Consider the following 27,887-nt stretch of genomic DNA (forward strand, 5'->3'; position numbering starts at 1 on the left):
ATAGACAGGAGGCAAGGCTCAATCTCTATGTATTCATGACTCCTCACATCCTAGGCCAGGAGTAATCAAATCCTACCCTGGTGGTCCAGAGTGCTGCTGTTTTTTTGTTCTACCTGAGAATGAATTGCACCACCTGGTGTCCCAGGTCTAGAGGAGAAAAAAGCAGTGGAACTGGCTTAGAGGTCCAGATTTAAATTTGAGGGTTGTAGAGTATCGCCTGGTCTCATTCTCAAACGTATTGAAGGGGATGGTGCAAGATCCCTCCTCTCAGGCTTTCTCCAGTGTTTTTTGAAAAGGAATTGAGAAAAGATTAACTGAAAAAGAGCCAGAGAAGGCGTTTCAATAGCTCTGGCTTAAGTGGGAGGAGCAGTGGACAAGCCACCGGGCTCAGATCGGGCCAGATCAACACGATGGGCGCACCCTTCAGAAGGTGTAGTTAACTGCAGCGAAACACCTTATGCAGCGGGGACTTCCCCTGATGAGCGAGGAGCAACAAAAACCACTGTTTGCAGATCAAAATAATGGCCCTGTGGTAAGCAGTCTAGCACATATTAAATGTGCTAGACTGCTTATAGTAGTTAATTGTGGTCAGGTCTTTCGAATCCGAGTAGTCAAGGAGAGGACATGGATGGATTGAGACACAGCCCTTACTGTCCACTGTTGTGTATGCTGCCAACGTCCTTGATGAAGACAGAAAAGCAGTCCAAGTCTGACATCTACTGGTAGGTATGGGTATTGACTGTAGGTTCCCCTGTAGTCACCCAGAGCCACTTCAATAGTCAAATGTTGCAGATAGAAATGCCATGAAAATAGCCAAGATGACTCCTTATTGTATGTGTCAGAGACAAACGTCGTTTTTTTAAAAGCATATTTTGATCTGAATGTTCCAAAACGTTTCGTCTTGCTGAATGCGCCCCTTGCTGTGGTTTTGTCATATAATCCAGTTCAAAATCAGAAAGGAGAAGAGTAGAAAATGAAAAGATAGACATCATTTAATAGGTTTGACTCGTTTTGAAGCACACATTTCTCCTCTCATCTATCTACCAATGAAATGACCGAATGACAGCTAAACAATGGAGTGAAACAAGGACTGTTTTGTATGTGTCTGTGGTTCTGCTATGGAATAGATTTGGCTCATGAGATCAGCTTCACTGCTCTCCCCCGACAGTCAGATTGTAGTATCTCTATCCAACACCCGATGGGGCTGCAGCTGCTTCTCTCTCTCTCTGGCAAGGAGATTCCTCACCTCCCTCTCGTTTAGTAGGCTATATGACGTCCTATTCTCTATGTTTTTCTCCATCACCCTCCCTCTCTCAATAGGACATTCTTCGCTTCCCAGCAAGACAGGAAGCAATGCACTGAGCTCACATCAGAGGTGCAGACAGGAGCCAGGGCACTATCACACAGCTGTGTGTGTGTGTGTGTGTGTGTGTGTGTGTTCCTTAATTTACATCATTCCTAATTAACCGATAGTGAACTAGTCAATACTTGTGTATTCTCTGCAGGTCACCGAGTGGCGGTCTAAGACACTGCATCTCAGTGCTAGAAGCGTCACTACAGACCCTGGTTCGATTCCGGGCTGTATCACAACCGGCCGTGATTGGGAGTCCCATAGGGCGGTGCACAATTGGCCCAGTGTTGTCCGGTTTTGGGGAGGGTTTGGCCAGAGTAGACCGTCATTGTAAATAAGAATTTGTTCTTAACTGACCTAGGTAAATAAAGTTTAAATACAACATTTTAAAATCTTCTGGCAAGGGAGGAAGAGATTGACAAAGGGGGTGTGTCTCAATCCAAGCCTGTCAATGGACAGAGCAGACCATTAAAAAACATGGGTCTCTTGCTTGTTTTGTCATACAAACAGGTGGCATAGACCAAGGCTGCTATTATTTCTACTATATAGCCCATATTTCTGTTTTACAACGTCCACTGATTTATGTATTTTGGACGGTTATCTTGATAAACCAATAATAATGTTATTCGCTCAATAGTGGAATATACAAATCGACATTCCTCCTAAAACTGACTGCTATCCGAATATAGGAGCCTTTTCATATAACCTGTGACTTTCTTAAATTAGCAAATGAATAACAAAGCCTTTTCGTCTCCGGTTGGTGCTGTAACCCGCCATCCACGCCCATACTGTACAACGCTGGATTAGGCAGGATAGCACTAGGCACTGTGGCGAGTGCGGTTCGAAGAAAGTGGAGAACTGCGAGAAATAAAGAGGGAGCGATTGGGATGCTACAATAACAGACAGACATACAACGAGAGGACACGACACAGCGTGTTTGTTGGGCTACACGAAGAGAGAAGAGAGGAAAAAATAGCCGAGAAGAGAGCGAGTGGCGGTCTGGGTTTGGCAACCGGCTTGTTCGTAGTTCCCTCGAGCCAGCTGCAGCAGGCAGCACCGTGCAAAATGCGCTATTTACGGTTCCTCATTCCTGCGTTCGGTTCGACAATGGACTCGTACTGCAACTGAGCCTGCCAACCTTGCAGCACACCGCGGACGGTAACCGACCCATTTGAGGGAACGCTTACTGCAACATGCAGTAAAAAGAACACACTGAGATGTTTTTTCACAAGATACAGTGAAGGGGGATCCCCACCGCCGTCATTCTCTTTCTACATACCGGTTTTGGATTATAAATCCGGGATTAGAAGAAGTTCGGTCGGGATGGGAAAGGAACAAGAACTACTAGAAGCGGCCCGGACCGGGAATGTGGTCCTGGTGGAGAAATTACTGAGTGGGAAAAGGGGAATCCTGGGGACAGCCTCGGGCTCCATACCTCTGCCAAACCTACTGAGGTAAACGAAGTCGTCAACATACATTTTCATGTCATGAATTGCCTTGTTGGATTGCCTTGTTGATACTACTATTGACATACTTCTACGTTGAAAAAGATGGGCTGTTGCGCCAAAGTTGGAGCATAGCACTTTTACGCAAACTGACATGTCATGAGACCAATTACTTTATGTGAATTCAGGAAAGCCTGGTTGTAGTCTTTGTGTCCGAGAAGGGGCTTTGCGTTAGATATAAACTTGGCGCACAAACTGTGCATAACATTGGCTACATCAATCTTGACAGCTGTCTAATTGTTGTGCACTTTTACACTGACCCTGGCTATACATTATAATGATGCATGGTTTCGTTCTGAAGGTGGTATTACCAGCAATGACCTGTAGCCTAATACGCATATCAATTGCCACTTGCTACTGCAAGTGTTGATGTTACATTGTAGTTACAATTTCAACCTGGTCTCGGAGCAATTAGTATGGTTTGGGACGTTCTTTTGTATCCCTCCGTTTAGTAGGATATGTTACGTTCTCCAATCCGTATGATATGTTACAAATCAAATTGCATTAATTTCTGTCTTAAGTAACCAGACCATTCTTACATAGAGTATCATACGACTTGGAGGTACCCCAAAATATGTCTACTATGTTACCTCTAGTCGGAGCAACCAGCATGAATATTTTTGGCATTGATCAGTAGCCTAAACACTCAGTGCCTATTGAGGGCCTGTTGAAGGCCTCATGGTGTGTAGACCTATGCCAGTGTGCTGTCATTGATACATTAAATAGGCAACTATTAAATGACCATAACATAGTCCAAGTGTTTGTGATATGTTGCTGAATGGCTGGCGGTATGTTATGCTGTAACCTCATAAAAGGATAGTCTTTCAGGCCAAAACGGAACCTTTAGCCTCTATAAAGACAACTTTAGACGGTGAAAATAGTCCCTTTCCTCCAGGCCTCTCCTTCTATCAGTAAAGAAGAGAGGACTGAGAGAGGTGATCAGTTAGATCAAAGGACCGGGCGTACGGGAGGAGTATCACCTCAGGCCGTGCAGCGGTGCTTTGCTTTTACAGCCGTGTTGAGGTGCACTGATGGGAGAGAGGGAGGAACAAGACAGTTGAAGATGGGAAGGGCGTCCGCCTAATGAAGGAAGAGAGAATTGGAAGCAAGAGGGAGGGGGAGCATGGGAACTGTGTGTTTGTGCATGCGCGTGCTTAAACTGCACGTGAAGAGATGGAGCTAAATTGTAGGCTTGTACATCACTATGGCAACAGCCTCCAGGAACAATAAAAACACCAATATTTACATCTTACAGTTAAATTAGGAAAAGGAATCAAACAACAAAATGTACATATCAACTGCCATGTGGCACAGTATTTGGAAGTTTCATTTTGTACCAGTTCCACAAGACTGCTGGTGTCAAATGTAATGTTTGGATAGGCCTGTGCTATGTATTCCTAGCACAGGCTTCCTTTGACTGAAAATGGTGTCCCTGAGGAACTATTTTGTGTGTGTTCTACTGGGTTACACTGAAAGTTGGGCTTTTATTGGGTCGATGCAAGGTAATGGTCCATGCAGTCAAGTCTGTGTAACAGTGGGTGGTCAATACACTGTCCATCTGGACAAGGTTTTGTAAACCACCTCAGGCTTATTCCCTGACTCATAAAAGTGTGTGTCAAACGGAAGGTGGAGGGTTCTATTAGGGTAAGTAATGTTTGGGGAGTTTTCTTAGGGAGACAATGATGCATATTCCCCCATCTTGAGGCTCGAGTCATTCAGAACATTCCAAAGCTGTGAGGCCCTTTTCCAGAACTTCTCAGCACCACATAGTGGGACGCTGTACGAGGTCATAGTTCAGGTGTACCAGCTGTACGCGGTCATAGTTCAGGTGTACCAGCTGTACGCGGTCATAGTTCAGGTGTACCAGCTGTACGCGGTCATAGTTCAGGTGTACCAGCTGTACGCGGTCATAGTTCAGGTGTACCAGCTGTACGCGGTCATAGTTCAGGTGTACCAGCTGTACGCGGTCATAGTTCAGGTGTACCAGCTGTACGCGGTCATAGTTCAGGTGTACCAGCTGTACGCGGTCATAGTTCAGGTGTACCAGCTGTACGCGGTCATAGTGCAGGTGTACCAGCTGTACGCGGTCATAGTGCAGGTGTACCAGCTGTACGCGGTCATAGTGCAGGTGTACCAGCTGTACGCGGTCATAGTGCAGGTGTACCAGCTGTATGCGGTCGTTGTTGATTATGTTATGTTAACTTCTGCATGTATCAGCGCCTGGTTTTATGTAGAGGCACAGTCATGATGAAGATGGATTTGTGACTGTAGGCCTATTATGTAATCAGTTATTACAGTGATGACTAGCGTTACCACATGACAATAATGCTCGTCCTTTACAATGTGGGAAATGATGAGGATGATTGTGTGGTGAAAGAAGGAACATTTTAAAAGCCAACACGTGCCAGATATGTTGAACACTCCAGCTACACAGGAGAGTCAAGTACTGGTTATTGTCGGTGCTTGCTATCGTTACTCCTTGTTCTAGTGGCCACTGTCACTGAAGGGGTTCTACAATTGCACAGACACAGAGAGAACCCCCTTTGATCAGCGTGTGGCTGAGAGTACAGTATGTCATCCTGTTCCACAAACAAACAGTGCTGAAGTGATGTGAGAAGAGGTGGTGATTCTCAGAGGACACACACACACACACACACACACACAGCAGTGATCTGCTCAAGGCTCCAACACAAGCAGCAGAACACATAAAAAATAAACACAGGGGAGGCTTGTCTCTGTCGCTCTGTGCCAGTTTAAACAGGGAGATTGATGGAGAGACAGATACTGTTTGCGTGCGTCTGTATTTTCTGTGTTCTGTTGCTTGTGTTGGAATCTTAAGCAGATCACTAACCCAGAATGGTGTGTGTGTGTGTACACTAAGAAATGTCCTTGTTTTTGAAAGAAAAGCTAAAACATTTTTGTCCATTTAAAATAACATCAAATTGATCAGAAATACAGTGTAGACATTGTTAATGTTGTAAATGACTATTGTAGCTGGAAATGTTTTAATGGAATATCTACATAGGTGTACAGAGGCCCATTATCAGCAACCATCACTCCTGTGTTCCAATGGCACGTTGTGTTAGCCTTGTAAAATGATAAACTTGGATTAGCTAACTGATAATTAGAAAACCCTTTTGCAATTATGTTAGCACAGCTGAAAACTGATTTAAAGAAGCAATAAAACTGGCCTTTAGACTAGTTGAGTATCTGGAGCATCAGCATTTGCGGGTTCGATTGCAGGCTCAAAATGGCCAGAAACAAATAACTTTCTTCTGAAACTCGTCAGTCTGTTCTTGTTCTGAGAAATGAAGGCTATTCCATGCGAAAAATTGCCAAGAAACTGAAGATCTCGTACAACGCTGTGTACTACTCCCTTCACAGAACAGTGCAAACTGGCTCTAACCAGAATAGAAATAGGAGTGAGAGGCCCCGGTGCACAACTGAGCAAGAGAACAAGTGCATTAGAGTGTCTAGTTTGAGAAACAGACGCCTCACAAGTCCTCATATGGCAGCTTCATTAAATAGTACCCGCAAAACACCAGTCTCAACGTCAACAGTGACGAGGCGACTCCGGGATGCTGGCCTTTCCAGGCAGAGTTCCTCTGTCCAGTGTCTGTGTTCTTGTGCCCATCTTAATCTTTCCTTTTTATTGGCCAGTCTGAGATATGGCTTTTTCTGTGCGACTCTGCCTAGAAGGCCAGCATCCCGGAGTCCCCTCAACACTGCAATTTCACACATAGAGAGATAGTGATTGGTCCTCGCTCATTTTCCCAGTATGTATCACTCTATAAAGACCAGAGAGTAAATAACACCAAATGCTGTTTATTGTCTGTAATAGTTTCTCACCACAACACTCAGAATTGGTCTTATTATAACACTTAGAATCAGTAATAAATGTCACTTTTTCCCACCACAGCAGCACTCATGGTGTAGTGGACCACTAGACTGAACCTCTAGCCTTGGCAGGCCAACACACATATGTGTGTGTGTTTCCTCAACCGCCTAGTCTGGGATGACCTCCTCTGACGTGTGTGTGTGACTAAACCAACCATATGGGAAGACCACCTCAGATGTGTGTGTGTAGGAGGGGTGTAACAGACCATCCATGAAGATGGGGAGATGTAAAGGAGTAGTCTGGAGGAGGGGTAGACATGGGTCAGGGGTTAACTGTGGAGAATGTAAGTGGGAATACACATACACTCTCTCTCAATTATTTTTCAATTCAATTTAAGGGCTTTATTGGCATGGGAAATGTATGTTTACATTGCCAAAGCAAGTGAAGTAGATAATAAACAAAAGTGAAATAAACAATAAAAAATGAACAGTAAACATTACACTCACAGAAGTTTTGTGACATTTCTAATGTCACATCATGTCTATGTACAGTGTTGTAACAATGTGCAAATATTTAAAGTACAAAAGGGGAAAATAAATCAGCATAAATATGGGTTGTATTTACAATGGTGTTTGTTCTTCACTGGTTGCCCTTTTCTTGTGGCAACAGGTCACAAATCTTGGTGCTGTGATGGCACACTGTGGTATTTCACCCAGTAGATATGGGAGTTTATCAAAATTGGGTTTGTTTTTGAATTCTCTGTGTAATCTGAGGGAAATATGTGTCTCTAATATGGTCATACATTTGGCAGGAGGTTAGGAAGTGCAGCTCAGTTTCCACCTCATTTTGTGGGCAGTGTGCACATAGCCTGTCTTCTCTTGAGAGCCAGGTCGGCCTACGGCGGCCTTTCTCAATAGCAAGGCTATGCTCACTGAGTCTGTACATAGTCAAAGAGTTCCTTAACCTTGGGTCAGTCACAGTGGTCAGTATTCTGCCACTGTGTACTTTCTGTTTAGGGCCAAATAGCATTCTAGTTTGCTCAGTTTTTTGGATAAATTATTTCCAATGTGTCAAGTAATTATCTTTTTGTTTTCTCATGATTTGGTTGGGTCTAATTGTGTTGCTGTCCTGGGACTCTCTCTCTCTCCTACATGCGTATATACTCCTCACTCAACATAACTCTTGAGATTTGATTAAGTTTCCTTTAGTTCTGTGAACATTAGAGAGGTGTTGAATGTATCTACCCTGTGTAACAGTACAAACCGTTAGGACACTCCAGAGCTCACTTCATCACAAGTGTGTGTGTGTGTGTGTGTGTGTGTGTGTGTGTGTGTGTGTGGCTAAGAAAACACTTTGTAAAACATTCATTACACATAACAAGCATTCCACAGTCCACTCATTGAAATATATTTCAGCTGCACGCACCATCGAGAGCATCCTGACAGGTTGCATCACTGCCTGGTATGGCAAAAGCTCTGCCTCTGACCCGCAAGGCACTACAGAGGGTAGTGTGTACGGCCCAGTACATCCAGTGCCAAGCTTCCTGCCATCCAGGACCTCTATACCAGGCGGTGTCAGAGGAAGGCCCTAAAAGTTGTCAGACTCCAGCCACCCTAGCCATAGACTGTTCTCTCTGCTACCGCACGGCAAGCGATACCGGAGCGCCAAGTCTAGGTCCAAGAGGCTTCTAAACAGCTTCTACCCCCAAGCCATAAGACTCCTGAACATCTAATCAAATGGCTACCCAGACTATTTGCATAGTCACCTTTCATAACTCTACCTACATGTAGATATTACCTCGATACCGGTGCCTCCGCACATTGACTCTGTTCCGGTACCCCCTGTATTGTTATTTACTGCGGCTCTTTAATTATTTCTTACTCTTGTCTCTTTTTTTTGGTATTTTCTTAAAGCTGCATTGTTGGTTAAGGGCTTGTAAGTGAATGTTTCATGAAGGTCTACCTGTTGTATTTGGCGCATGTGACAAATAAAATTAGATTTGATTGTGAGCGTGTTTGCGTATTTGTGATCAGAGGTTCAAGGACTGAAGGAAGCTAGCATTATCACTGTAGCATGTCTACAGCATATGCATAGCCCTGTTTTAAATCTCTTGTGTGTGTTGACGTCAGTGTGCTTCTGGCTCTGTCTGGAGTGGGGGGAGAGATAATCAGTAGTTGATTAAGGTGTGTGTGTGTGTGTGTGTGAATCACAAAAGTTTAGATATTGTTTTCTCTCTGTCCATCTCTGTTTGGATCTGTCTTTTTCACGTCTGTCTGTCTTTTCTCTCTTTCTCTTGGTCTTGCTGTCAGTCTCTCCATCACTCATTCGTTCACTCCTCTCTCATCCTCTATCCTCCCTCTCTACCCAGTCTCTCTCTGTCACTCTTTATCAATCATTCTCTCTTCCTCCGGCTCCGTCTCTTCCTCCTGTTCTACCTCTTCTTTCCTCCATCTCTTCTTTCTCTCCTTAGGCACATGTACACACACACACAAGCATGCATACACAATAATACACACACACACCTCATCACCACCTCATTCCTTGTCTCTGCTGCCCTACCAAAAAGCAAAACGGCAGTAACTGCTCATAGCTTGGAACTGAGAAAAATGTATTTTATTTACCTTGGTTTAACAATAACTTTATGCAGTTACTGCTTACATGAGCCCCATTTTCTCCATAATACAATACAATATAGGCAGGATACTTGTTCACATGATTAGGTATGTATTTAATGTAGCAAAAATGACTAACTCATTTTCGACCAAATTAGCAGTTACTGCCTTTTTGCTTGGTAGGGCAGTAGAGGGAGTGTTTTTTTATTATAGTGCTGACGTTGACGGACTCATCTCCGTTGACAGCAGCGTTTTGGGAATTCTCTGAGTCCATGACAGTGGTCGGGAAAACCTTCAAATTGGATTAATTAGTGCCGCTGGAAATCCCTCTTCAATCAGTATTGTGTCAGGAGCCACAAGGTAGACTTGGGGCTGCGTCTCAATATGGAAATTGCATCCTTCCCTCACCACCTTTCCTGCATATCCATAGAAACCATATCATAGCACATATTGTAGGTTATTAGACTACATATACGCTTAATTTAACACTCGTTAGGAAAACCGGATTAGCAAGGACAAGTACTTCCTGTTAGGAGATCAGGACATAAGGAAAGAGGCCAAGGGAAGAAGGCTGTTTCCAGAGTATTGGGACCCAGCCCATGGAAGGGAAGATGATGAATGGGAGGCCAGACTGTCATTGTAGTTAATGAGGTTCTGACCTGTACATAGCAGTGGAAGTGTCCGACACACATTCCTTCCTGCCTCCTTTGGCTTGTATACTAGTACTTGTTCTGGGATAACTCACACCGTGCCAAGACAGTGGATAACTCACACCGTGCCAAGACGGCGGATAACTCGCACCGTGCCAAGACGGCGGATAACTCGCACCGTGCCAAGACGGCGGATAACTCACACCGTGCCAAGACGGCGGATAACTCGCACCGTGCCAAGACGGCGGATAACTCGCACCGTGCCAAGACGGCGGATAACTCGCACCGTGCCAAGACGGCGGATAACTCGCCCCGTGCCAAGACGGCGGGTAGAATATATTTAGCAAGGAGGTCCCACTTTTGTCTTTTGAATAAGGTTGGTCTTATGGTTTCGTAAAACGAAATGCATAGAAAAGTTGATGACCGTATAGATATGAATATATGTATGACTATACTGTAGGTCATGGTTCCCCATCTGGCGGCACCGCGGGGGATTTTATTTGGCCACCTAATCTGACTTTGGTGCAGGTCATGCTGTTCTTCACATTACCGTCGCTGGTAAACACGCACTATATCAAATAAAATCAAAGTGTATTTGTCACATGCACACATAGAAACAATGAACCATAATCCCAACTCCTACTACCATGCATGAATCTGCAGCTAACTAAAGCTAACCAGCTAGGTTCAATGTTAACTAGCTTCATAACATTATGCTATAACTAACAATGCAAATGGCTTTCTGAGATAGAAATAATATTACTACACAGATCATACACGTAACGTTAGCTAGCGAGCCGGAAACGTATAACATTGGAAAATGTAGCTAGACTCTTACCTGTATAGACGGATGAACGCTTCAAGGCAGACTGGAACCATTTAACTCTCTTGTTTGTCCTCCATCTTGCTTGGCCAGCGTTGGGTCAAGTCACTCCGCTTCACACTGACCGTGGCGTGTGGAGAAAGTAGCCCAACTGATCTGTCGATAGCGCCTGCTAAATTCAGGTTATCAATTTTTTGTAGTTCTCGATTGTTAACACATACTGAGCAGCTCACGTTAGAGACAGAAGCATTCTACATGGCAGACCAATCCAAACTCATCTCCCGGCATGTCCAGCCCATCCATTATCTCAGCCAATCATGGCTAGCGGGAAGGCGCCGATCTTTTTCCGTGGCTCAACCAACTAGGCTCAACCAACTAACCAACAACTTTATTCATATTTACAGATGGAAAACAAGTTTGTTATTAAAACAAATGAAAGTTGTGAATGAATGTTCCAGACGGCATTTCTTCCCCCAAAAATCACCACAAAACGAAGGATTTCAAATGCCTCTCCTGTGAAGTAGTGACGTGCCTAGTTTCCTGAAACGGGTCACAAATGTAAGCAAGGTTTAAAATGATTGTGTTTTAGTCAAATATTATATCCGTTTAGGCTTCTTGCGGTCAATTTGCAGTCTTACCAATTATTTGTAATTATGTTCCGAACCCCTGGCTATCCACTCAAGAAAAACTCATCCAACGGCTGAATCTAGTTGATGATCCCTGCTGTATGTATTTATAGCTGCAGTATGCCTGAATGTATTGGGTGTGTGAATTGGCATGTGAAACGTGTGTGTGTGTGTGTGTGTGTGTGTGTGTGTGTGAACAGTCCTGACAGCCTTAGTGGTGACAGTGCAGACAGAGGTAGATTGGCATTCCGATGACATTTGCAGTCTCAAGACAGGCCTCCCATGCACACAATGGAATTGGAGAAGGGGTCAGCAGTTCTTTGTGTGTGTGTGTGTGTGTGTGTGTGTGACAGCTGATCTCAACCCTGTCCTGAAGTACTATTACTCCTATGACTGAGTTCAGCTGCCATTCAGCTTCAATCCATCAAACAACATTGCAATGTGTGTGTGTGTGTGATGGAGAGTTGGTAAATGAATGAATTTTTGTGTGTCTGTCACGAGGTGATGGATAGCGTTTAACCAGCCGGTGCTATGATGCACTCTTAATTCCCATGGTAATTGATTTCCCGTTCACCCATTTCTCGTTGCCGTGGGAGCCGTAGCGCGAGCAGAGAAACCAGGAAGTGAATTACTCTGAGTGACGGCCCCTAATGGGCCATATTTCCCATCAGGCCGAGCTGACGCCAACAGATTGTCCTCCGATTCCCAAACGCAAACTCTGACACGCACATTTTGAAATTTATAAAGAATGAGAAACACACACACACACACACACACTGATGTGCAAAACTAATCCTTCACTACCGATCACCATAACTCTGCATTGGAGTTTAAACCACTATGTTGGGATAGTGCTCGTATGTCTCAATATGACCAGAACGTTCCTTTCCTTGTATGACCCAAGGTGGAAAACATGACAAATTAGTTCTTTTAAAAACAGATATAAAATATTCAACACTCCCTGACTGCAGTGAAAATAGAGAATATATCGTTCTCTGTGAGTCCAGTGGTCATTTCTTTCAGATCACAAAAGCGGTTGAATTCGGGAGGAAAAGGAATTGGCTATGAGTTATTGTGTGGATTATTTTATTATTACTTTATGCGTTTGTGCAAAATGTTTAATGTCTGATTGATGTAACTGCGAATAGCCTGTCTTTAAAAAAACAAATAAGTTTACGGAAATCATCCAAAATCACTGATCGGCTATTGTAACTTTTTTCCTGCTTGGATATTCCATGTGAAATGTCTGCATGTTGACACTCCAGAAAGAGGGAAATGGAAACCCAGGTGAAATGCACTTTAAATACATCTGACTTAGGGGGAGGTGGAAAAAGGAGAGAGGGAGAAAGAGTGGAAACGCAAGGTAGGTGTGAGAGAGAGGGGGAGGGAGGGAGGTAGGTAGGGAGTGCGAGTAGGAGGGAGTGCGAGTAGGAGGTAGTGTATCTAGGCAGGCCGAGGGAGAGAGAAGGAGGGATGTTGGAGGTGTAGCGGAGGTGAAGGTGTACTGTGTCTCTGCCCAAGGCAGTGTCAGGGGGAAGATCTCTCACCTGGCAACCCTGAAGGCAGGAGAGAATACAGCAACACTACCATCTACTCAACCTCTTCCCGTTTTCTCTCTGAGGATCGGTCTCTCCTTCTCGATCTCTCGATCTCTCTCGATCTCTCGATCTCTCTCTGAGGATCGGTCTCTCTCTCTCGATCTCTCTCTGAGGATCGGTCTCTCCTTCTCGATCGGTCTCTCCTTCTCGATCTCTCTCTGAGGATCGGTCTCTCCTTCTCGATCTCTCTCTGAGGATCGGTCTCTCCTTCTCGATCTCTCTCTGAGGATCGGTCTCTCCTTCTCGATCTCTCTCTGAGGATCGGTCTCTCCTTCTCGATCTCTCTCTGAGGATCGGTCTCTCCTTCTCGATCTCTCTCTGAGGATCGGTCTCTCCTTCTCGATCTCTCTCTGAGGATCGGTCTCTCCTTCTCGATCTCTCTCTGAGGATCGGTCTCTCCTTCTCGATCTCTCTCTGAGGATCGGTCTCTCCTTCTCGATCTCTCTCTGAGGATCGGTCTCTCCTTCTCGATCTCTCTCTGAGGATCGGTCTCTCCTTCTCGATCTCTCTCTGAGGATCGGTCTCTCCTTCTCGATCTCTCTCTCTCTCTGAGGATCGGTCTCTCCTTCTCGATCTCTCTCTCTCTGAGGATCGGTCTCTCTCTCTCTCTCTCTCTCTCTCTCTGAGGATCGGTCTCTCCTCAATTTAATTCAAGGGGCTTTATTGGCATGGGAAACACATGTTAACATTGCCAAAGCAAGTGAGGTAGATAATATACAAAAGTGAAATAATCAATAAAAATGAACAGTAAACATTACACTCACAGAAGTTCTCTCTCTTTCTTTCTCTCTGAGGATCGGTCTCTCCTTCTCTCTCTCTTTCTCTCTGAGGATCGGTCTCTCCTTCTCTCTTTCTTTCTCTCTGAGGATCGGTCTCTCCTTCTCTCTTTCTTTCTCTCTGAGGATCGGTCTCTCCTTCTCTCTTTCTTTCTCCCTGAGGATCGGTCTCTCCTTCTCTCTTTCTCTCTGAGGATCGGTCTCTCCTTCTCTCTTTCTTTCTCTCTGAGGATCGGTCTCTCCTTCTCTCTTTCTTTCTCTCTGAGGATCGGTCTCTCCTTCTCTCTTTCTTTCTCTCTGAGGATCGGTCTCTCCTTCTCTCTTTCTTTCTCTCTGAGGATCGGTCTCTCCTTCTCTCTTTCTTTCTCTCTGAGGATCGGTCTCTCCTTCTCTCTTTCTTTCTCTCTGAGGATCGGTCTCTCCTTCTCTCTTTCTTTCTCTCTGAGGATCGGTCTCTCCTTCTCTCTTTCTCTCTGAGGATCGGTCTCTCCTTCTCTCTTTCTTTCTCTCTGAGGATCGGTCTCTCCTTCTCTCTTTCTTTCTCCCTGAGGATCGGTCTCTCCTTCTCTCTTTCTCTCTGAGGATCGGTCTCTCCTTCTCTCTTTCTCTCTGAGGATCGGTCTCTCCTTCTCTCTTTCTCTCTGAGGATCGGTCTCTCCTTCTCTCTTTCTTTCTCTCTGAGGATCGGTCTCTCCTTCTCTCTTTCTTTCTCCCTGAGGATCGGTCTCTCCTTCTCTCTTTCTTTCTCCCTGAGGATCGGTCTCTCCTTCTCTCTTTCTTTCTCCCTGAGGATCGGTCTCTCCTTCTCTCTTTCTCCCTGAGGATCGGTCTCTCCTTCTCTCTTTCTCCCCTGAGGATCGGTCTCTCCTTCTCTCTTTCTCCCTGAGGATCGGTCTCTCCTTCTCTCACCCTGTCTCTTTTATCTCATACATGTTCCCTCCATTTCTCTTTCTCTAAACATGTTCCATTTTCTTCTAGCTGTGATATCCCTGTCCCCACTCGTCTTTTCTCCCTCCCACTCTGTATTCTCTGTCCAGGAGACTTTGTCATACAGTATGCTGAGTCTCTAACCCAGAATAGAACACAGCTGGAAGTCTCTGTCCGCCCGCCCGTCCAGTCCCGTCCTTCTTCTCTGGTCTGTCTGTCTGTCACCACAGTATTCCTCTGTTGTGTGTAGTACTACCTACAGTGGAGCTAATGCTTTGCTCAGGTTGAGTGAGAGAGAGAGAGAGAGACAGAGGGATGGGGAACCAGTGGAGGCAGGGGCCTGGATGGAGGAAAAAGGGAGGAGAGGAGGAGGGAAAACCAATTATGAGCCTGATAACAGGGAGGGTATGGATTTTCTACTCTGGGCCTCGGGCCAGACCTCCTCTCTGTCACTCCCCTCCTTCCGGCTCTCTCTCTCTTTCTCTCTCTCTCTTTCTCTCTCCATCCCTTCCATGTTTTCTCTAACCCTCTACTTTTTTCTCTCTGCACCCAATCCCTGTCCTCTCTCTCTTCTCTCTCTTCCTCATCCTTTGATCTGCCTTTCTCTCTCAAATTTTTATTCAACCTAGCTTTTTATTAAGTGTACACCTCTCCCTCTCTCTCTCTCTTTCTCTCCTCTCCTCTCTCCTCTCTCTCTGTAGTAAGTGTGATTAACTGCAGAAGATGAGATATTGAAATGTGTGTTAGAACAGACTGGGACCGTTTCATCAATACCTACCCGGCTGTGTGTGTGAGAGAGACGGAGAGCTGGCAAACCAATGACTGATACTAACAATATTATTTGGAAAGAGTTTTTCATACATTATGTGAAGTGACAAAAAGTCACTATGGGAATGAAACTGACAACATTATCATTGACTATATGACTATATCGAACTATGTGTTACAAAAATTGTTTTGCTGTGGGTGTGTGTGTGACCCTGGAACGGGGCCAGAGAAGTTGGTCAGGATTCACTCTGTTAGGCTCACTGACCCACATTAGAGCTTGGAGCCAGGGTCACGCTCTCTCTCTCTCACACACACACACACACACACACACACACCTCTCTCCAGTATGTATAATTATCAACTTGTTTCTATTCAAATGCAGATGGGGGGAGAGAGACAGGGACACTGTTTCTGATTGGGATATGAGCGGTCACTACTAATATCTGTAATGGTTTATGACAGGTCCCTTTTGGAGTGCGTGTGTATGTGATTTACAATGACTCTGAGGCACCAGTGAGATGCCCTTCTCATTGCCTGTTTCATTAGTGTCTCAATGTTAATTACATCTCCCTCTACACTCTGTTTGTCTGCCCTCTCCTCCCTCTTTCTCCCCTCTCTTCCCTCTTTCTCTCTTCTCCTCTCCTTCCTCTCTTCTTTGCTGTCCTCTACTTTACCCCTTCTCCTTATACCTCTCCTCCTTCCACCTCTCTTTACCTCTCCTCCTTCCACCTCTCTTTACCTCTCCTCCTTCCACCTCTCTTTACCTCTCCTCCTTCCACCTCTCTTTACCTCTCCCTCCTTCCACCTCTCTTTACCTCTCCTCCTTCCACCTCTCTTTACCTCTCCTCCTTCCACCTCTCTTTACCTCTCCTCCTTCCACCTCTCTTTACCTCTCCTCCTTCCACCTCTCTTTACCTCTCCTCCTTCCACCTCTCTTTACCTCTCCTCCTTCTTGCCCAGTCAATATTATCTCCTTTACCTCTTAACCCTCATCCTCCCTTCCTTTCTCCCTAGTCTCTCTTCGCATCTTTCCTCCTCCCTCCGTTTATCTCTATAGTCGCTGAATCACTCAGGCTTCTCTATCTATTTCCTCTCTCTCTCTCTCTCTCTCTCTCTCTCTCTCTCTCTCTCTCTCTCTCTCTCTCTCTCTCTCTCTCTCTCTCTCAGGTAGTTATAAAGGCTCATGAAGTCAGTAAAAGGTTCTTAGAGAAAGTCACTTGACCCGACTGCTCCCTGGTGCTCTACCCTGGCTTCATGCTGCACTGCTACCACGTCCCTACGTTCAGGACCATTAACACACTCCAATGAAGGCAGTCATTAAAGCTAATGTGGTGTATTTAGTAGAGTGAATGTCAGTGATATTTCACGGTGTTGAGCATTCCGTCAACCTGAGAGGAAGGGAGTGTTGCTGTCTGTCTGTGTCAGGTCAGGGGTTATGCAGGTCAGGGGTTATGCAGGTCAGGGGTTATGCAGGTCAGAGGTTAGCTAAGTGCTTGGCAAAGCGGTACCTACGCCCACCTCAATATTTCACTATCCCAGCAGGGGAAAGAATATACTAATATTTTGTGTGTGTGTGTGTGTGTGTGTGTTGTGTGCACATTTTGCATGTGCGTATTTATACAGCATTCAGTCTGTGAACTGTAGGGAGCCCTACCTCTTCCTCCACCTCCTCTTCCTCTCCCAGTGTCTGGCTCAGCTCTAAATACTCTACAGACTACAGTAGTGCACACACAGACCTGCTGAACTACATTATAATACACTACATTACTCTCTCTCCTGCTGCTCTCTATTCTTATTCTCTCTCTCTGTCTCTGTCTCTCTGTGTTTCTCTCTTTCTCTGTCTCGGTGTGTCTCTCTCTCTCTCTCTCTCTCTGTCTCTCTATTTCTCTGTCTCTCTATTTCTCTGTCTCTATTTCTGTCTCTCGCTCTCTCTCTACATTTTCCACCATCTCTCAGTAACGTTTGATAGAGATCCAAGAATAACATTGTCTTTCTCTGAGTTGTATTATTAAGTGTAAGTGTGTGTGCTCTGTGGTCTTCTCTCCAGGAGAGGGATTTAGCCAGGGCTAGTGAGCTGCTCTTCAATTGGCTCAGAGACCAGAAGCACGAACACACACACACACGCTGCAGGATCAATACTATACCATATCTATCAACTGTCATATGTACATCTACTCACAGCATAACGAAGCATACACAATGGCTTCAATGTAATCATTACCTCATTTTCTCCTGTATGTGTGTGTGTGTGTAGGCTCTGACTTTGTCTTCCATGTGCCTCTTCCATGTGTTTGTGTGAGTCACAGTGCTCAGTTTTGTCAATAATTGTGTTCTCATCTAGAATCACCCCCCCCATTTCTCATCATCAGCAATGAAGTAATGGTAGCCAGGCCACTAAAAAATACCCTCCAAATACTGATCCAGGATCAGCTTTTCCAACACGACCTTATATCATTAACCATTCCAAGCTCTTAACACAAACTGGTCCAAGACCTTGGGTTTCCTCTTAGTAGTTAAGTAAAGTGATTTTTGTTCTTCTTGTCTTCCAGCTATCAGAGAACAAGGGGGAGCTATTTCCATATTCTAATATATTAACATCTTAATATACACGCCCACTAGCACCGACGTGTTCAGCACTCCCCTCCTGTGCAGGTTTTGTTTCAGCCCGGCACTATTAACCATACATACCTTGATCAACTGAATCAGGTGTGATAGTGCTGGGCTGGAACAAAAGCTGGATCCACAGGACTGTGTTATGGGTCGTTTTTCAGACCGTATCCGACTTCCTGCCTTGGTCCACCTGTCAATCACCGCACTGTTTCCCCAGGAAACCTAATCTCTCTCTGGGAGGCGGGAATAAGACTGTCAGTAAATGGAGCTCCACAAGGCCTCAGAGAGAGGAGGGGAGAAGAGGCTAGGGGAGAACATTTACATTTACGTCATTTAGCAGACGCTCTTATCCAGAGCGACTTACAAATTGGTGCATTCACCTTATGATATCCAGTGGAACAACCACTTTACAATAGTGCATCTATATCTTTTTTTTTTGGGGGGGGGTTAGAAGGATTACTTTATCCTATCCTAGGTATTCCTTAAAGAGGTGGGGTTTCAGGTGTCTCCGGAAGGTGGTGATTGACTCCGCTGTCCTGGCGTCGTGAAGGGAGCTTGTTCCACCATTGGGGTGCCAGAGCAGCGAACAGTTTTGACTGGGCTGAGCGGGAACTGTGCTTCCGCAGAGGTAGGGGGGCGAGCAGGCCAGAGGTGGAGCACGCCACAGTGCCCTTGTTTGGGTGTAGGGCCTGATCAGAGCCTGAAGGTACGGAGGTGCCGTTCCCCTCACAGCTCCGTAGGCAAGCACCATGGTCTTGGAGGGGAGAGGAGGGAGGGGAGGAGAAGGGAGTGGAAGAGAAGAGAAGAGGAGAGGAGAAGTGAGGGGAGGGGAGGAGAGGAGAGGAGTGAGGGAAGTAGAAGAGGAGTACATCATAACAGCAGTTCTACAGAGAGGGGGATAAAGAGAGAGAGTCTGCAACACGCGCACACACAGGCACAAACACGTGTACATATGCCAACACACACATACACATACTTATGCAGGCAGGCAGGCACGCGCACACACACACACACTTTTCTTCACCCATTTTTCTACTGTTTCAGTCTGCTACTCCCCTTCTCTCTCTCTCTCCCCCCTTTTTTTTCTCTCTCTCTCCCCTCTAATATGTCTCTGGTATGATGGACGCCAGGGTTGTTGACACGTCCCCGCCTGTCAGAATGCCACTCTCTCTGACCCCAACGCTCTACTGACGATGTCACTTCCTGTGGCAGGCGAGAGAGACACAGGGGCGACTGCTGCCACTTTCCCGTCTGGCGTTGCCAGTGGGGTCCTGAATATGGGGCAGGAGAGGGTTGGCCCCAGACTTCACTCTTCCTCTTTCTGTCTCTGCCCATTGGTGTAAGAACACAGTAGAATGGGCCATACACTACACTGTACGATGCTTCTCTCTTGAATTCTACGCAACACTCACTTTTCACTTCAACAGTTGTTGATTCTCTAAAGCAGTGTTTCTCAATATCAAATCAAATTTATTTATATAGCCCTTCTTACATCAGCTGATATATCAAAGTGCTGTACAGAAACCCAGCCTAAAACCCCAAACAGCAAGCAATGCAGGTGTAGAAGCACGGTGGCTAGGAAAAACTCCCTAGAAAGGCCAAAACCTAGGAAGAAACCTAGAGAGGAACCAGGCTATGAGGGGTGGCCAGTCCTCTTCTGGCTGTGCCGGGTGGAGATTATAACAGAACATGGCCAAGATGTTCAAATGTTCATAAATGACCAGCATTGTCAAATAATAATAATCATAGTAGTTGTCGAGGGTGCAACAAGTCAGCAACACAAGAGTAAGTGTCAGTTGGCTTTTTCATAGCCGATCTTTGAGAGTATCTCTACCGCTCCTGCTGTCTCTAGAGAGTTGAAAACAGCAGGTCTGGGACAGATAGCACGTCCGGTGAACAGGTCAGGGTTCCATAGCCGCAGGCAGAACAGTTGAAACTGGAGCAGCAGCATGGCCAGGTGGACTGGGGACAGCAAGGAGTCATCATGCCAGGTAGTCCTGAGGCATGGTCCTAGGGCTCAGGTCCTCCGAGAGAAAGACAGAAAGAGAGAGAGAGAATTAGAGAGAGCATATTTAAATTCACACAGGACACCGGATAAGACAAGAGAAATACTCCAGATGTAACAGACTGACCCTAGCCCCCCGACACATAAACTACTGCAGCATAAATACTGGAGGCTGAGACAGGAGGGGTCAGGAGACACTGTGGCCCCATCCGACGATACCCCCGGACAGGGCCAAACAGGCAGGATATAACCCCACCCACTTTGCCAAAGCACAGCCCCCACACCACTGGAGGGATAACTTTAACCACCAACTTACCATCCTGAGACAAGGCCGAGTATAGCCCACGAAGATCTCCGCCACGGCACAACCCAAGGGGGGGCGCCAACCCGAACAGGAAGACCAATCAAAACCACACTCCTGATTGACTCCCAGGGGGTTCACCTATGTTTCTCCAGCTAACCAACCACACCTGCCCTAGATTAGTCCATGTCATGTGTTTTTAGTGCCGGGCTGGAACAAAAAGAGCACCCTGGTGGGTTTACCAGTAGCAAAGTGAGTAACAGCGTCTTAAACAAGATTTTAAGTGTAAAATGTTTTTTGTCTCTTAAAAAATGGTTTACTGCATCCTAATAAACAAGGGCCATGGGAAGAGGGAAGATCTATTTGAAAGAGAGCTGGTTATTATACAATATGCATTGGAAGGCTGGATGCTGAAACATATCAGTGTAATAGGTCATACTCGCCATTGAAACTGTGTATTTTGAATAGAATTGTCCTATTGATTGGACAGTACACACAGTATCAATCTCTCTCCCTCCCATGAAATATCATAAAAATACCAAGAACTCAACCTGCAGAATATTCACACGTCAGCACTATAGTTCTGATTCATTATGGACATGGGCCGGAGAGCTGAGTTGTTTTACGGTAAGCAACCAGTAATTTAACCATCAGTTGAATTCAAAGTGCTTTGAGTTGTGTGTGTGTGTGTGTGTGTGTGTGTGTGTGTGTGTGTGTGTGTGTGTGGTGCTCCCTTTGAGGTAATGAATGCTGAAATGTTAAAAGCGATTTAACAATTATTGAATCATCAATATCTCAAAAAGCATTGTGCTGGAGTGCTGGCACGGTGTGTGAGTGTGTGTGTGCACATCTCTGAGAGCAAGCCAGTAGGTGTACAGTATCATCAGCCAAAGGTCGTAACCTCTTAATGAAAGCTAATTGTCTGATGCAGAGTCGGTGATGTCACTAGTACTGCCTTGGCCAGTGAGTTTGCATATTTTACCATGCAGTGTGTGTGTGTGCATGTTAGTTTATCTGAGTCACAGGGTATGGCTGTGTGTGGCTATAGAGACTGGGTGTGAGTGTTCATGGTGTGACTGTGGTTGGTCTTGTATAGGATACAGGAAAAGTGTATCAGGCTGTATACTGTGTGTGTGTGTGTGAATATCTGTTTATGCTACATATTATGTCAGCTAGTGTGTGTGTGTGTGTGTGCGCGTGTGCGTGCACAGGGGAGTATCTGTGTCTTTATGACTCAGGGAAAGCACTCTGACTCACAGTAAGCCGATCTACAGAACAAGGAGAATACCCACAATCCCCTCTGGGCCCCTCTGCTACTGCCATGGCGATGGCGAGGTGTGAGTGTCTTCTCAACAGCCCCGTCTTGTATCGATCCATAATGGAGAACTTTCTTCTGCCAGTTTCCCAGGACCATTGCATTATTCTATGAGTCAGGGGTGCTATTGGGTGCTGGTCAGAGCCACAATGCTGGGAATAGACTGAAAGGGAAAGAAATGATGAAAGTAGAGTTGAAACTGGAGTTTTCTTTATTTTTATGCACTCTGACGCACGCATACAGTTGAAGTTGGAAGTTTACATACACCTTAGCCAAATACATTTAAACTCAGTATTTCACAATTCCTTACATTTAATCCTAGTAAAAATTCCCTGTTTTAGGTCAGTTATGATCACCACTTTATTTTAAGAATGTGAAATGTCAGAATAATAGTAGAGAGTGATTTATTTCAGCTTTTATTTCTTTCATCACATTCCCAGTGGATCAAAAGTTTACATACACTCAATTAGTATTTGGTAGCATTGCCTTTAAATTGTTTAACTTGGGTCAAACGTTTCAGGTAGCCTTCCACAAGCTTCCCACAATAAATTGGGTGAATTTTGGCCCATTCCTCCTGATAGAGCTGGTGTAACTGAGTCAGGTTTGTAGGCCTTCTTGCTCACACACGCTTTTTCAGTTCTGCCCACAAATGTTCTATGGGATTGAGGTCAGGGCTTTGTGATGGCCACTCCAATACCTTGACTTTGTGGTCCGTAAGCCATTTTGCCACAATTTTGGAAGTATGCTTGGGGTCATTGTCCATTTGGAAGACCCATTTTCGACCAAGCTTTAACTTCCTGACTGATGTCTTGAGATGTTGCTTCAATATATCCACATAATTGAGCTTCCTCATGATGCCATCTATTTTGTGAAGTGCACCAGTCCCTCCTGCAGCAAAGCACCCCCACAACATGATGCTGCAACCCCCGTGCTTCACGGTTGGGATGGTGTTCTTTGGCTTGCAAGCCTCCCCCTTTTTCCTCCAACATAACGATGGCCAAACAGTTATATTTTTGTTTCATCAGACCAGAGGACATTTCTCCAAAAAGTACGATCTTTGTCCCCATGTGCAGTTGCAAACCGTAGTCTGTATTTTTTATGGCAGTTTTGGAGCAATGGCTTCTTCCTTGCTGAGCGGCCTTTCAGGTTATGTCGATATAGGACTCGTTTTACTGTGGATATAGATACTTTTGTACCTGTTTCCTCCAGCATCTTCACAAGGTACTTTGCTATTGTTGTGGGATTGATTTGCACTTTTCGCACCATCTCTAGGAGACAGAACGCGTCTCCTTCCTGAGTGGTATGACGACTGCGTGGTCCCCTGGTGTTGATACTTGCGTACTATTGTTTGTACAGATGAACGTGGTACCTTCAGGCATTTGGAAATTGCTCCCAAGGATGAACCAGACTTGTGGAGGTCTAAAAAAAACTTGCCTGATTTCTTTTGATTTTTCCCATGATGTCAAGCAAAGAGGCACTGAGTTTGAAGGTAGGCCTTGAAAGACATCCACAGGTATACCTCCAATTGACTCAAATTATGTCAATTAGCCTATCAGAAGCTTCTGAAGCCATGACATAATTTTCTGGAATTTTCCAAGCTGTTTAAAGGCACAGTCAAGTTAGTGTATGTAAAATTCTGACCCACTGGAATTGTGTTAGTGAATTATAAGTGAAATAATCTGTCTGTAAACAATTACTTGTGTCATGCAGAAAGTAGATGTCCTAACTAGAGGTCGACCGATTAATCGGCATTGATTAATTAGGGCCGATTTCAAGTTTTCATAACAATCTCTAATCCGCATTTTTGGACACCGATTATGGTCCATTACATTGCACTTTACGAGGAGACTGCATGGCAGACTGACTACCTGTTATGCGAGTGCAGCAAGGAGTCAAGGTAAGGTCCTAACTAGCATTAAACTTACCTTAGAAAAAATAATCAATCTTAACATAATCACTAGTTAAACTAGTAATAGTAATAGTTATCTAGCTTGTCCTGCATTGCATATAATCGATGCGGTGCCTGTTAATTTACCATTGAATCACAGCCTACTTCACTAGACGGGTGATTTAACAAGCACATCGGCGTTGAAAAATCATAATCGGTCGACCTCTAGTCCTAACCGACTTGCCAAAACTATAGTTTGTTAACAAGAAATGTGTGGAGTGGTTGGAAAACGAGTTTTAATGACTCCAACCTAAGTGTATGTAAACTTCCGACTTCAACTGTACATGCGCGCACACACACACTATACCCCCCCTGTTGTTTTCTTCCTCTACTGTACTTGTTGAGCTCTGAGTAATCGTCAGTCTACCTGGTGTAATAGCATTAGCAAGCTAACACTGTCATTATAACAGATGAACAAATATTTATTACAACTGTAATTTTCCAACTCTACACTGGGAATATTTAACTTCGCTGTAGACTTAAACAGGCAATTAAGGAAAACGGATTAAACAATTATGGCCATGAATTAATTAGCATTTTCTAATTACTTGGTACCACTGGAAGCATTGGAAGACTGATTGTGGAATAAATAAACACTGGCAGAGAAAGGGTGAAAGTAGTACAGGCTTATCATACCTGCTAAGTGTTTTAGGACAATGGTAACATTTGATTATCCTCTCTGTTTCTCAGTCACTTTGTTTTGTTTCTTTTTCTCTCTACTCCTTCTCTCTGCTCGCCATTCCACGTGTCTGTATGGTTGTGATAATAGCTAACCCTGTCAACAAGAATGAGGGAGGGCAGCAAAATATCACAGACCCCGTGCCTGCCTGCCACCGTCTCAATTAAATTACAAATGTGTTCTCTGGTCTGATTGCAGGATCGGTAAATGTTTGCCTACTCGACGGGCGATTGATTGCCACCGAGTTGAGCGAGCAGAATTTCACAGCAGAGTGCGCATGGGAGAGGAGAGAGAAGAGATGAAAAGTGGACAGGTAGAGGAGGGGACAGGAACACGGGTACCAGATTGAAATACTTGAGGCAGTTTCTTCACAGATGCATGGACACACACACACACACACACACACACACACACACACACACACACACCTGAAATGCAGGAAGTATGTAAGCCATGTAAGCAGATACTATACTTCCATAGATCTATAGTAATATGTAAAATGATACATACTGTAGCCACACCTGGTTTAGTTATCAGTCCCCTTTCAGAGCTATCAGTCTGGATCTGCTATCAGTCCCCTCTCAGAGCTATCAGTCTGGATCTGCTATCAGTCCCCTCTCAGAGCTATCAGTCTGGATCTGCTATCAGTCCCCTCTCAGAGCTATCAGTCTGGATCTGCTATCAGTCCCCTCTCAGAGCTATCAGTCTGGATCTGCTATCAGTCCCCTCTCAGAGCTATCAGTCTGTGGTTCTGGATCTGCTCTAGGTTAGGGTAAAGGTTCAGTCTAGTTCAAGAGTCTAGTTTCTGCTGTGTCATATGACCCCTGTAGTGTGTGTGTGTGTGTGTGTGTGTGACCAAGGGATGTTTGGTGGCTGATTCAGAGCCCTAATATAAAGCTGATTTCTGGATGCAGTGTTTGTATGTGTGTAGATGTTTGTGGATGTGAGTGTGTGTCAATGCACTAAGATTTTCCACTGAGATAAGCCAAAGAGGCTGGTCTGGGAGAACACACTGTGACTAGTCAGTCAAACAAAAAGAAAGGCCAGCGAAAGAAAACAAGAGGGAATGAGAGAGGGGGGGGGAGGGAGGGAGAGAGTCAAAGATGGCTTCTGTGAAGACCAAAACACGTTAGAGAACAACAGGGCAGTGTGTACCACTGCATGTGTGTGTGTGGTGTATTGAATGATATCCAGTAAGCCAGGCAGTGTGTGTGTGTGTGTGTGTGGGTGTATTAAATGATATCCAGTAAGCCAGGCAGTGTGTGTGAGTGTGAGAGAGTGACAGTAGTTGTGTCGATGGAATGTGTCTGTCCCACTGAGGTGCCTAGACACTACTGGACAGTCTAGATATAAACACAGCATGTTGCTCTGTGTGTCTGGGATTGACCCCAATACACACACACACACACACACACACACACACACACACACACACACACGATTGACCAGGGGAGGTATCCATCTTAACTCTATTGGTCGTCTGGTTTGTCTGTCTGTAACCAGGGGAGGTATCCATCTTAACTCTATTGGTCGTCTGGTTTGTCTGTCTGTAACCAGGGGAGGTATCCATCTTAACTCTATTGGTCGTCTGGTTTGTCTGTCTGTAACCAGGGGAGGTATCCATCTTAACTCTATTGGTCGTCTGGTTTGTCTGTCTGTAACCAGGGGAGGTATCCATCTTAACTCTATTGGTCGTCTGGTTTGTCTGTCTGTAACCAGGGGAGGTATCCATCTTAACTCTATTGGTCGTCTGGTTTGTCTGTCTGTAACCAGGGGAGGTATCCATCTTTACTCTATTGGTCGTCTGGTTTGTCTGTCTGTAACCAGGGGAGGTATCCATCTTAACTCTATTGGTCGTCTGGTTTGTCTGTCTGTAACCAGGGGAGGTATCCATCTTAACTCTATTGGTCGTCTGGTTTGTCTGTCTGTAACCGGTGGAGGTATCCATCTTTACTCTATTGGTCGTCTGGTTTGTCTGTCTGTAACCAGGGGAGGTATCCATCTTTACTCTATTGGTCGTCTGGTTTGTCTGTCTGTAATCAGGGCATTAATTCCTGGTCCTTGAGAGCTTCAGGTGGTGCAGGCTTTTTGACACAGCAGACTTATCTAACCAAGGGCTTGTTGAACAGTCGATTACATCTATCAGGTGTGTTAGTGCTGGTCTGGAACAAAAACATGCACCCCCTGCTGCACATACAGTACCAGTCAAATGTTTGGACACACTTACTCGTTCAAGGGTTTTTCTTTATTTTTTACATTGTAGAATAATAGTGAAGACATCAAAACTATGAAAAAACACATATGGAATCATGTAGTAACCAAAAAGTGTTAAACAAATTAAAATATATGCCTTGAATTCTAAATAAATCACTGACAGTATCACCAGCAAAACACCCCTACACCATAAACCACCTCCTCCATGCTTCACGGTGGGAACCACACATGCGGAGATCATCCGTTCCCCTACTCTACGTCTCACAAAGACACGGCGGTTGGAACCCAAAATCTCAAATTTGGACTCGTCAGACCAAAGGACAGATTTCCACCGGTCTAATGTCCATTGATTGTGTTTGTTGGCCCAAGCAAGTCTCTTCTTGTCCTTTAGTAGTGGTTTCTTTGCAGCAATTTGATCATGAAGGCCTGATTCACGCAGTCTCCTCTGAACAGTTGATGTTGAGATTTGTCTGTTACTTGAACTCTGTGAAGAATTTATTTGGGCTGCAATTTCTGAGGCTGGTAACTGTAATGAACTTATCCACTGCAGCAGAGGTAACTCTGGGTCTTCCTTTCCTGTGGCGGTCCTCATGAGAGCCAGTTTCATCATAGGTCTTGATGGTTTTTGCGACTGCACTTGAAGAAACGTTCAAATTTCTTGAAATATTCCGGATTGACTGACCTTCATGTCTTAGTAGTTATGATGGACTGTCATTTCTCTTTGCTTATTTGAGCTGGTCTTGCCATAATATGGACTTGGTCTTTTACCAAATAGGGCTATCTTCTGTATACCACCCCTACCTTGTCACAACACAACTGATTGGTTCAAACGCGTTAAGAATGAAAGAAATTCCACAAATTAACTTTTAACAAGGCACACCTGTTACTTGAAATGCATTCCAGGTGACTACCTCATGAAGCTGGTTGAGGGAATGCCAAGAGTGTGCAAACAAGCTTTCAAGGCAAAGGGTGGCTACTTTGAACTTTTCGGTTACTACATGATTCCATATGTGTTATGTCATAGTTTTAATGTCTTCACTATTAATAGTCAAAATAAAGAAAAACTCTTGAATGAGTAGGTGTGTCCAAACTTTTGACTGGTACCGTACTACACATACTACATACTGCACATGCTACATACTGCATACTACACATGTTACATACAATACATTACACATACTACACATGCTACATACTGCTCATACTACGTACTGCTCATACTGCACACTACACATGCTACATACTGCTCATACTGCATACTACACATACTGCATACTACACCTACTGCACATACTACCTACTGCACATATTACATACTATACATACTACACATACGACATA

The 27,887-nt window shown here is 44.8% G+C and overlaps 1 protein-coding gene across 1 annotated transcript in view; it reads left to right on the forward strand.

Moving 5' to 3' along the window:
* Positions 1 to 1,943: 1,943 nt before the first annotated feature.
* Positions 1,944 to 27,887, forward strand: part of anks1b (ankyrin repeat and sterile alpha motif domain containing 1B) — a 323,994-nt gene continuing 298,050 nt past the window's right edge. Inside the window, 1 exon segment of the mRNA XM_045722208.1 lies at positions 1,944 to 2,805. Coding sequence (XP_045578164.1) covers positions 2,675 to 2,805 — 131 coding nt within the window. The 5' untranslated portion in view covers positions 1,944 to 2,674.

Source organism: Salmo salar, chromosome ssa07, assembly GCF_905237065.1.
Source record: "Salmo salar chromosome ssa07, Ssal_v3.1, whole genome shotgun sequence".
Classification (NCBI taxonomy): domain Eukaryota; kingdom Metazoa; phylum Chordata; class Actinopteri; order Salmoniformes; family Salmonidae; genus Salmo; species Salmo salar.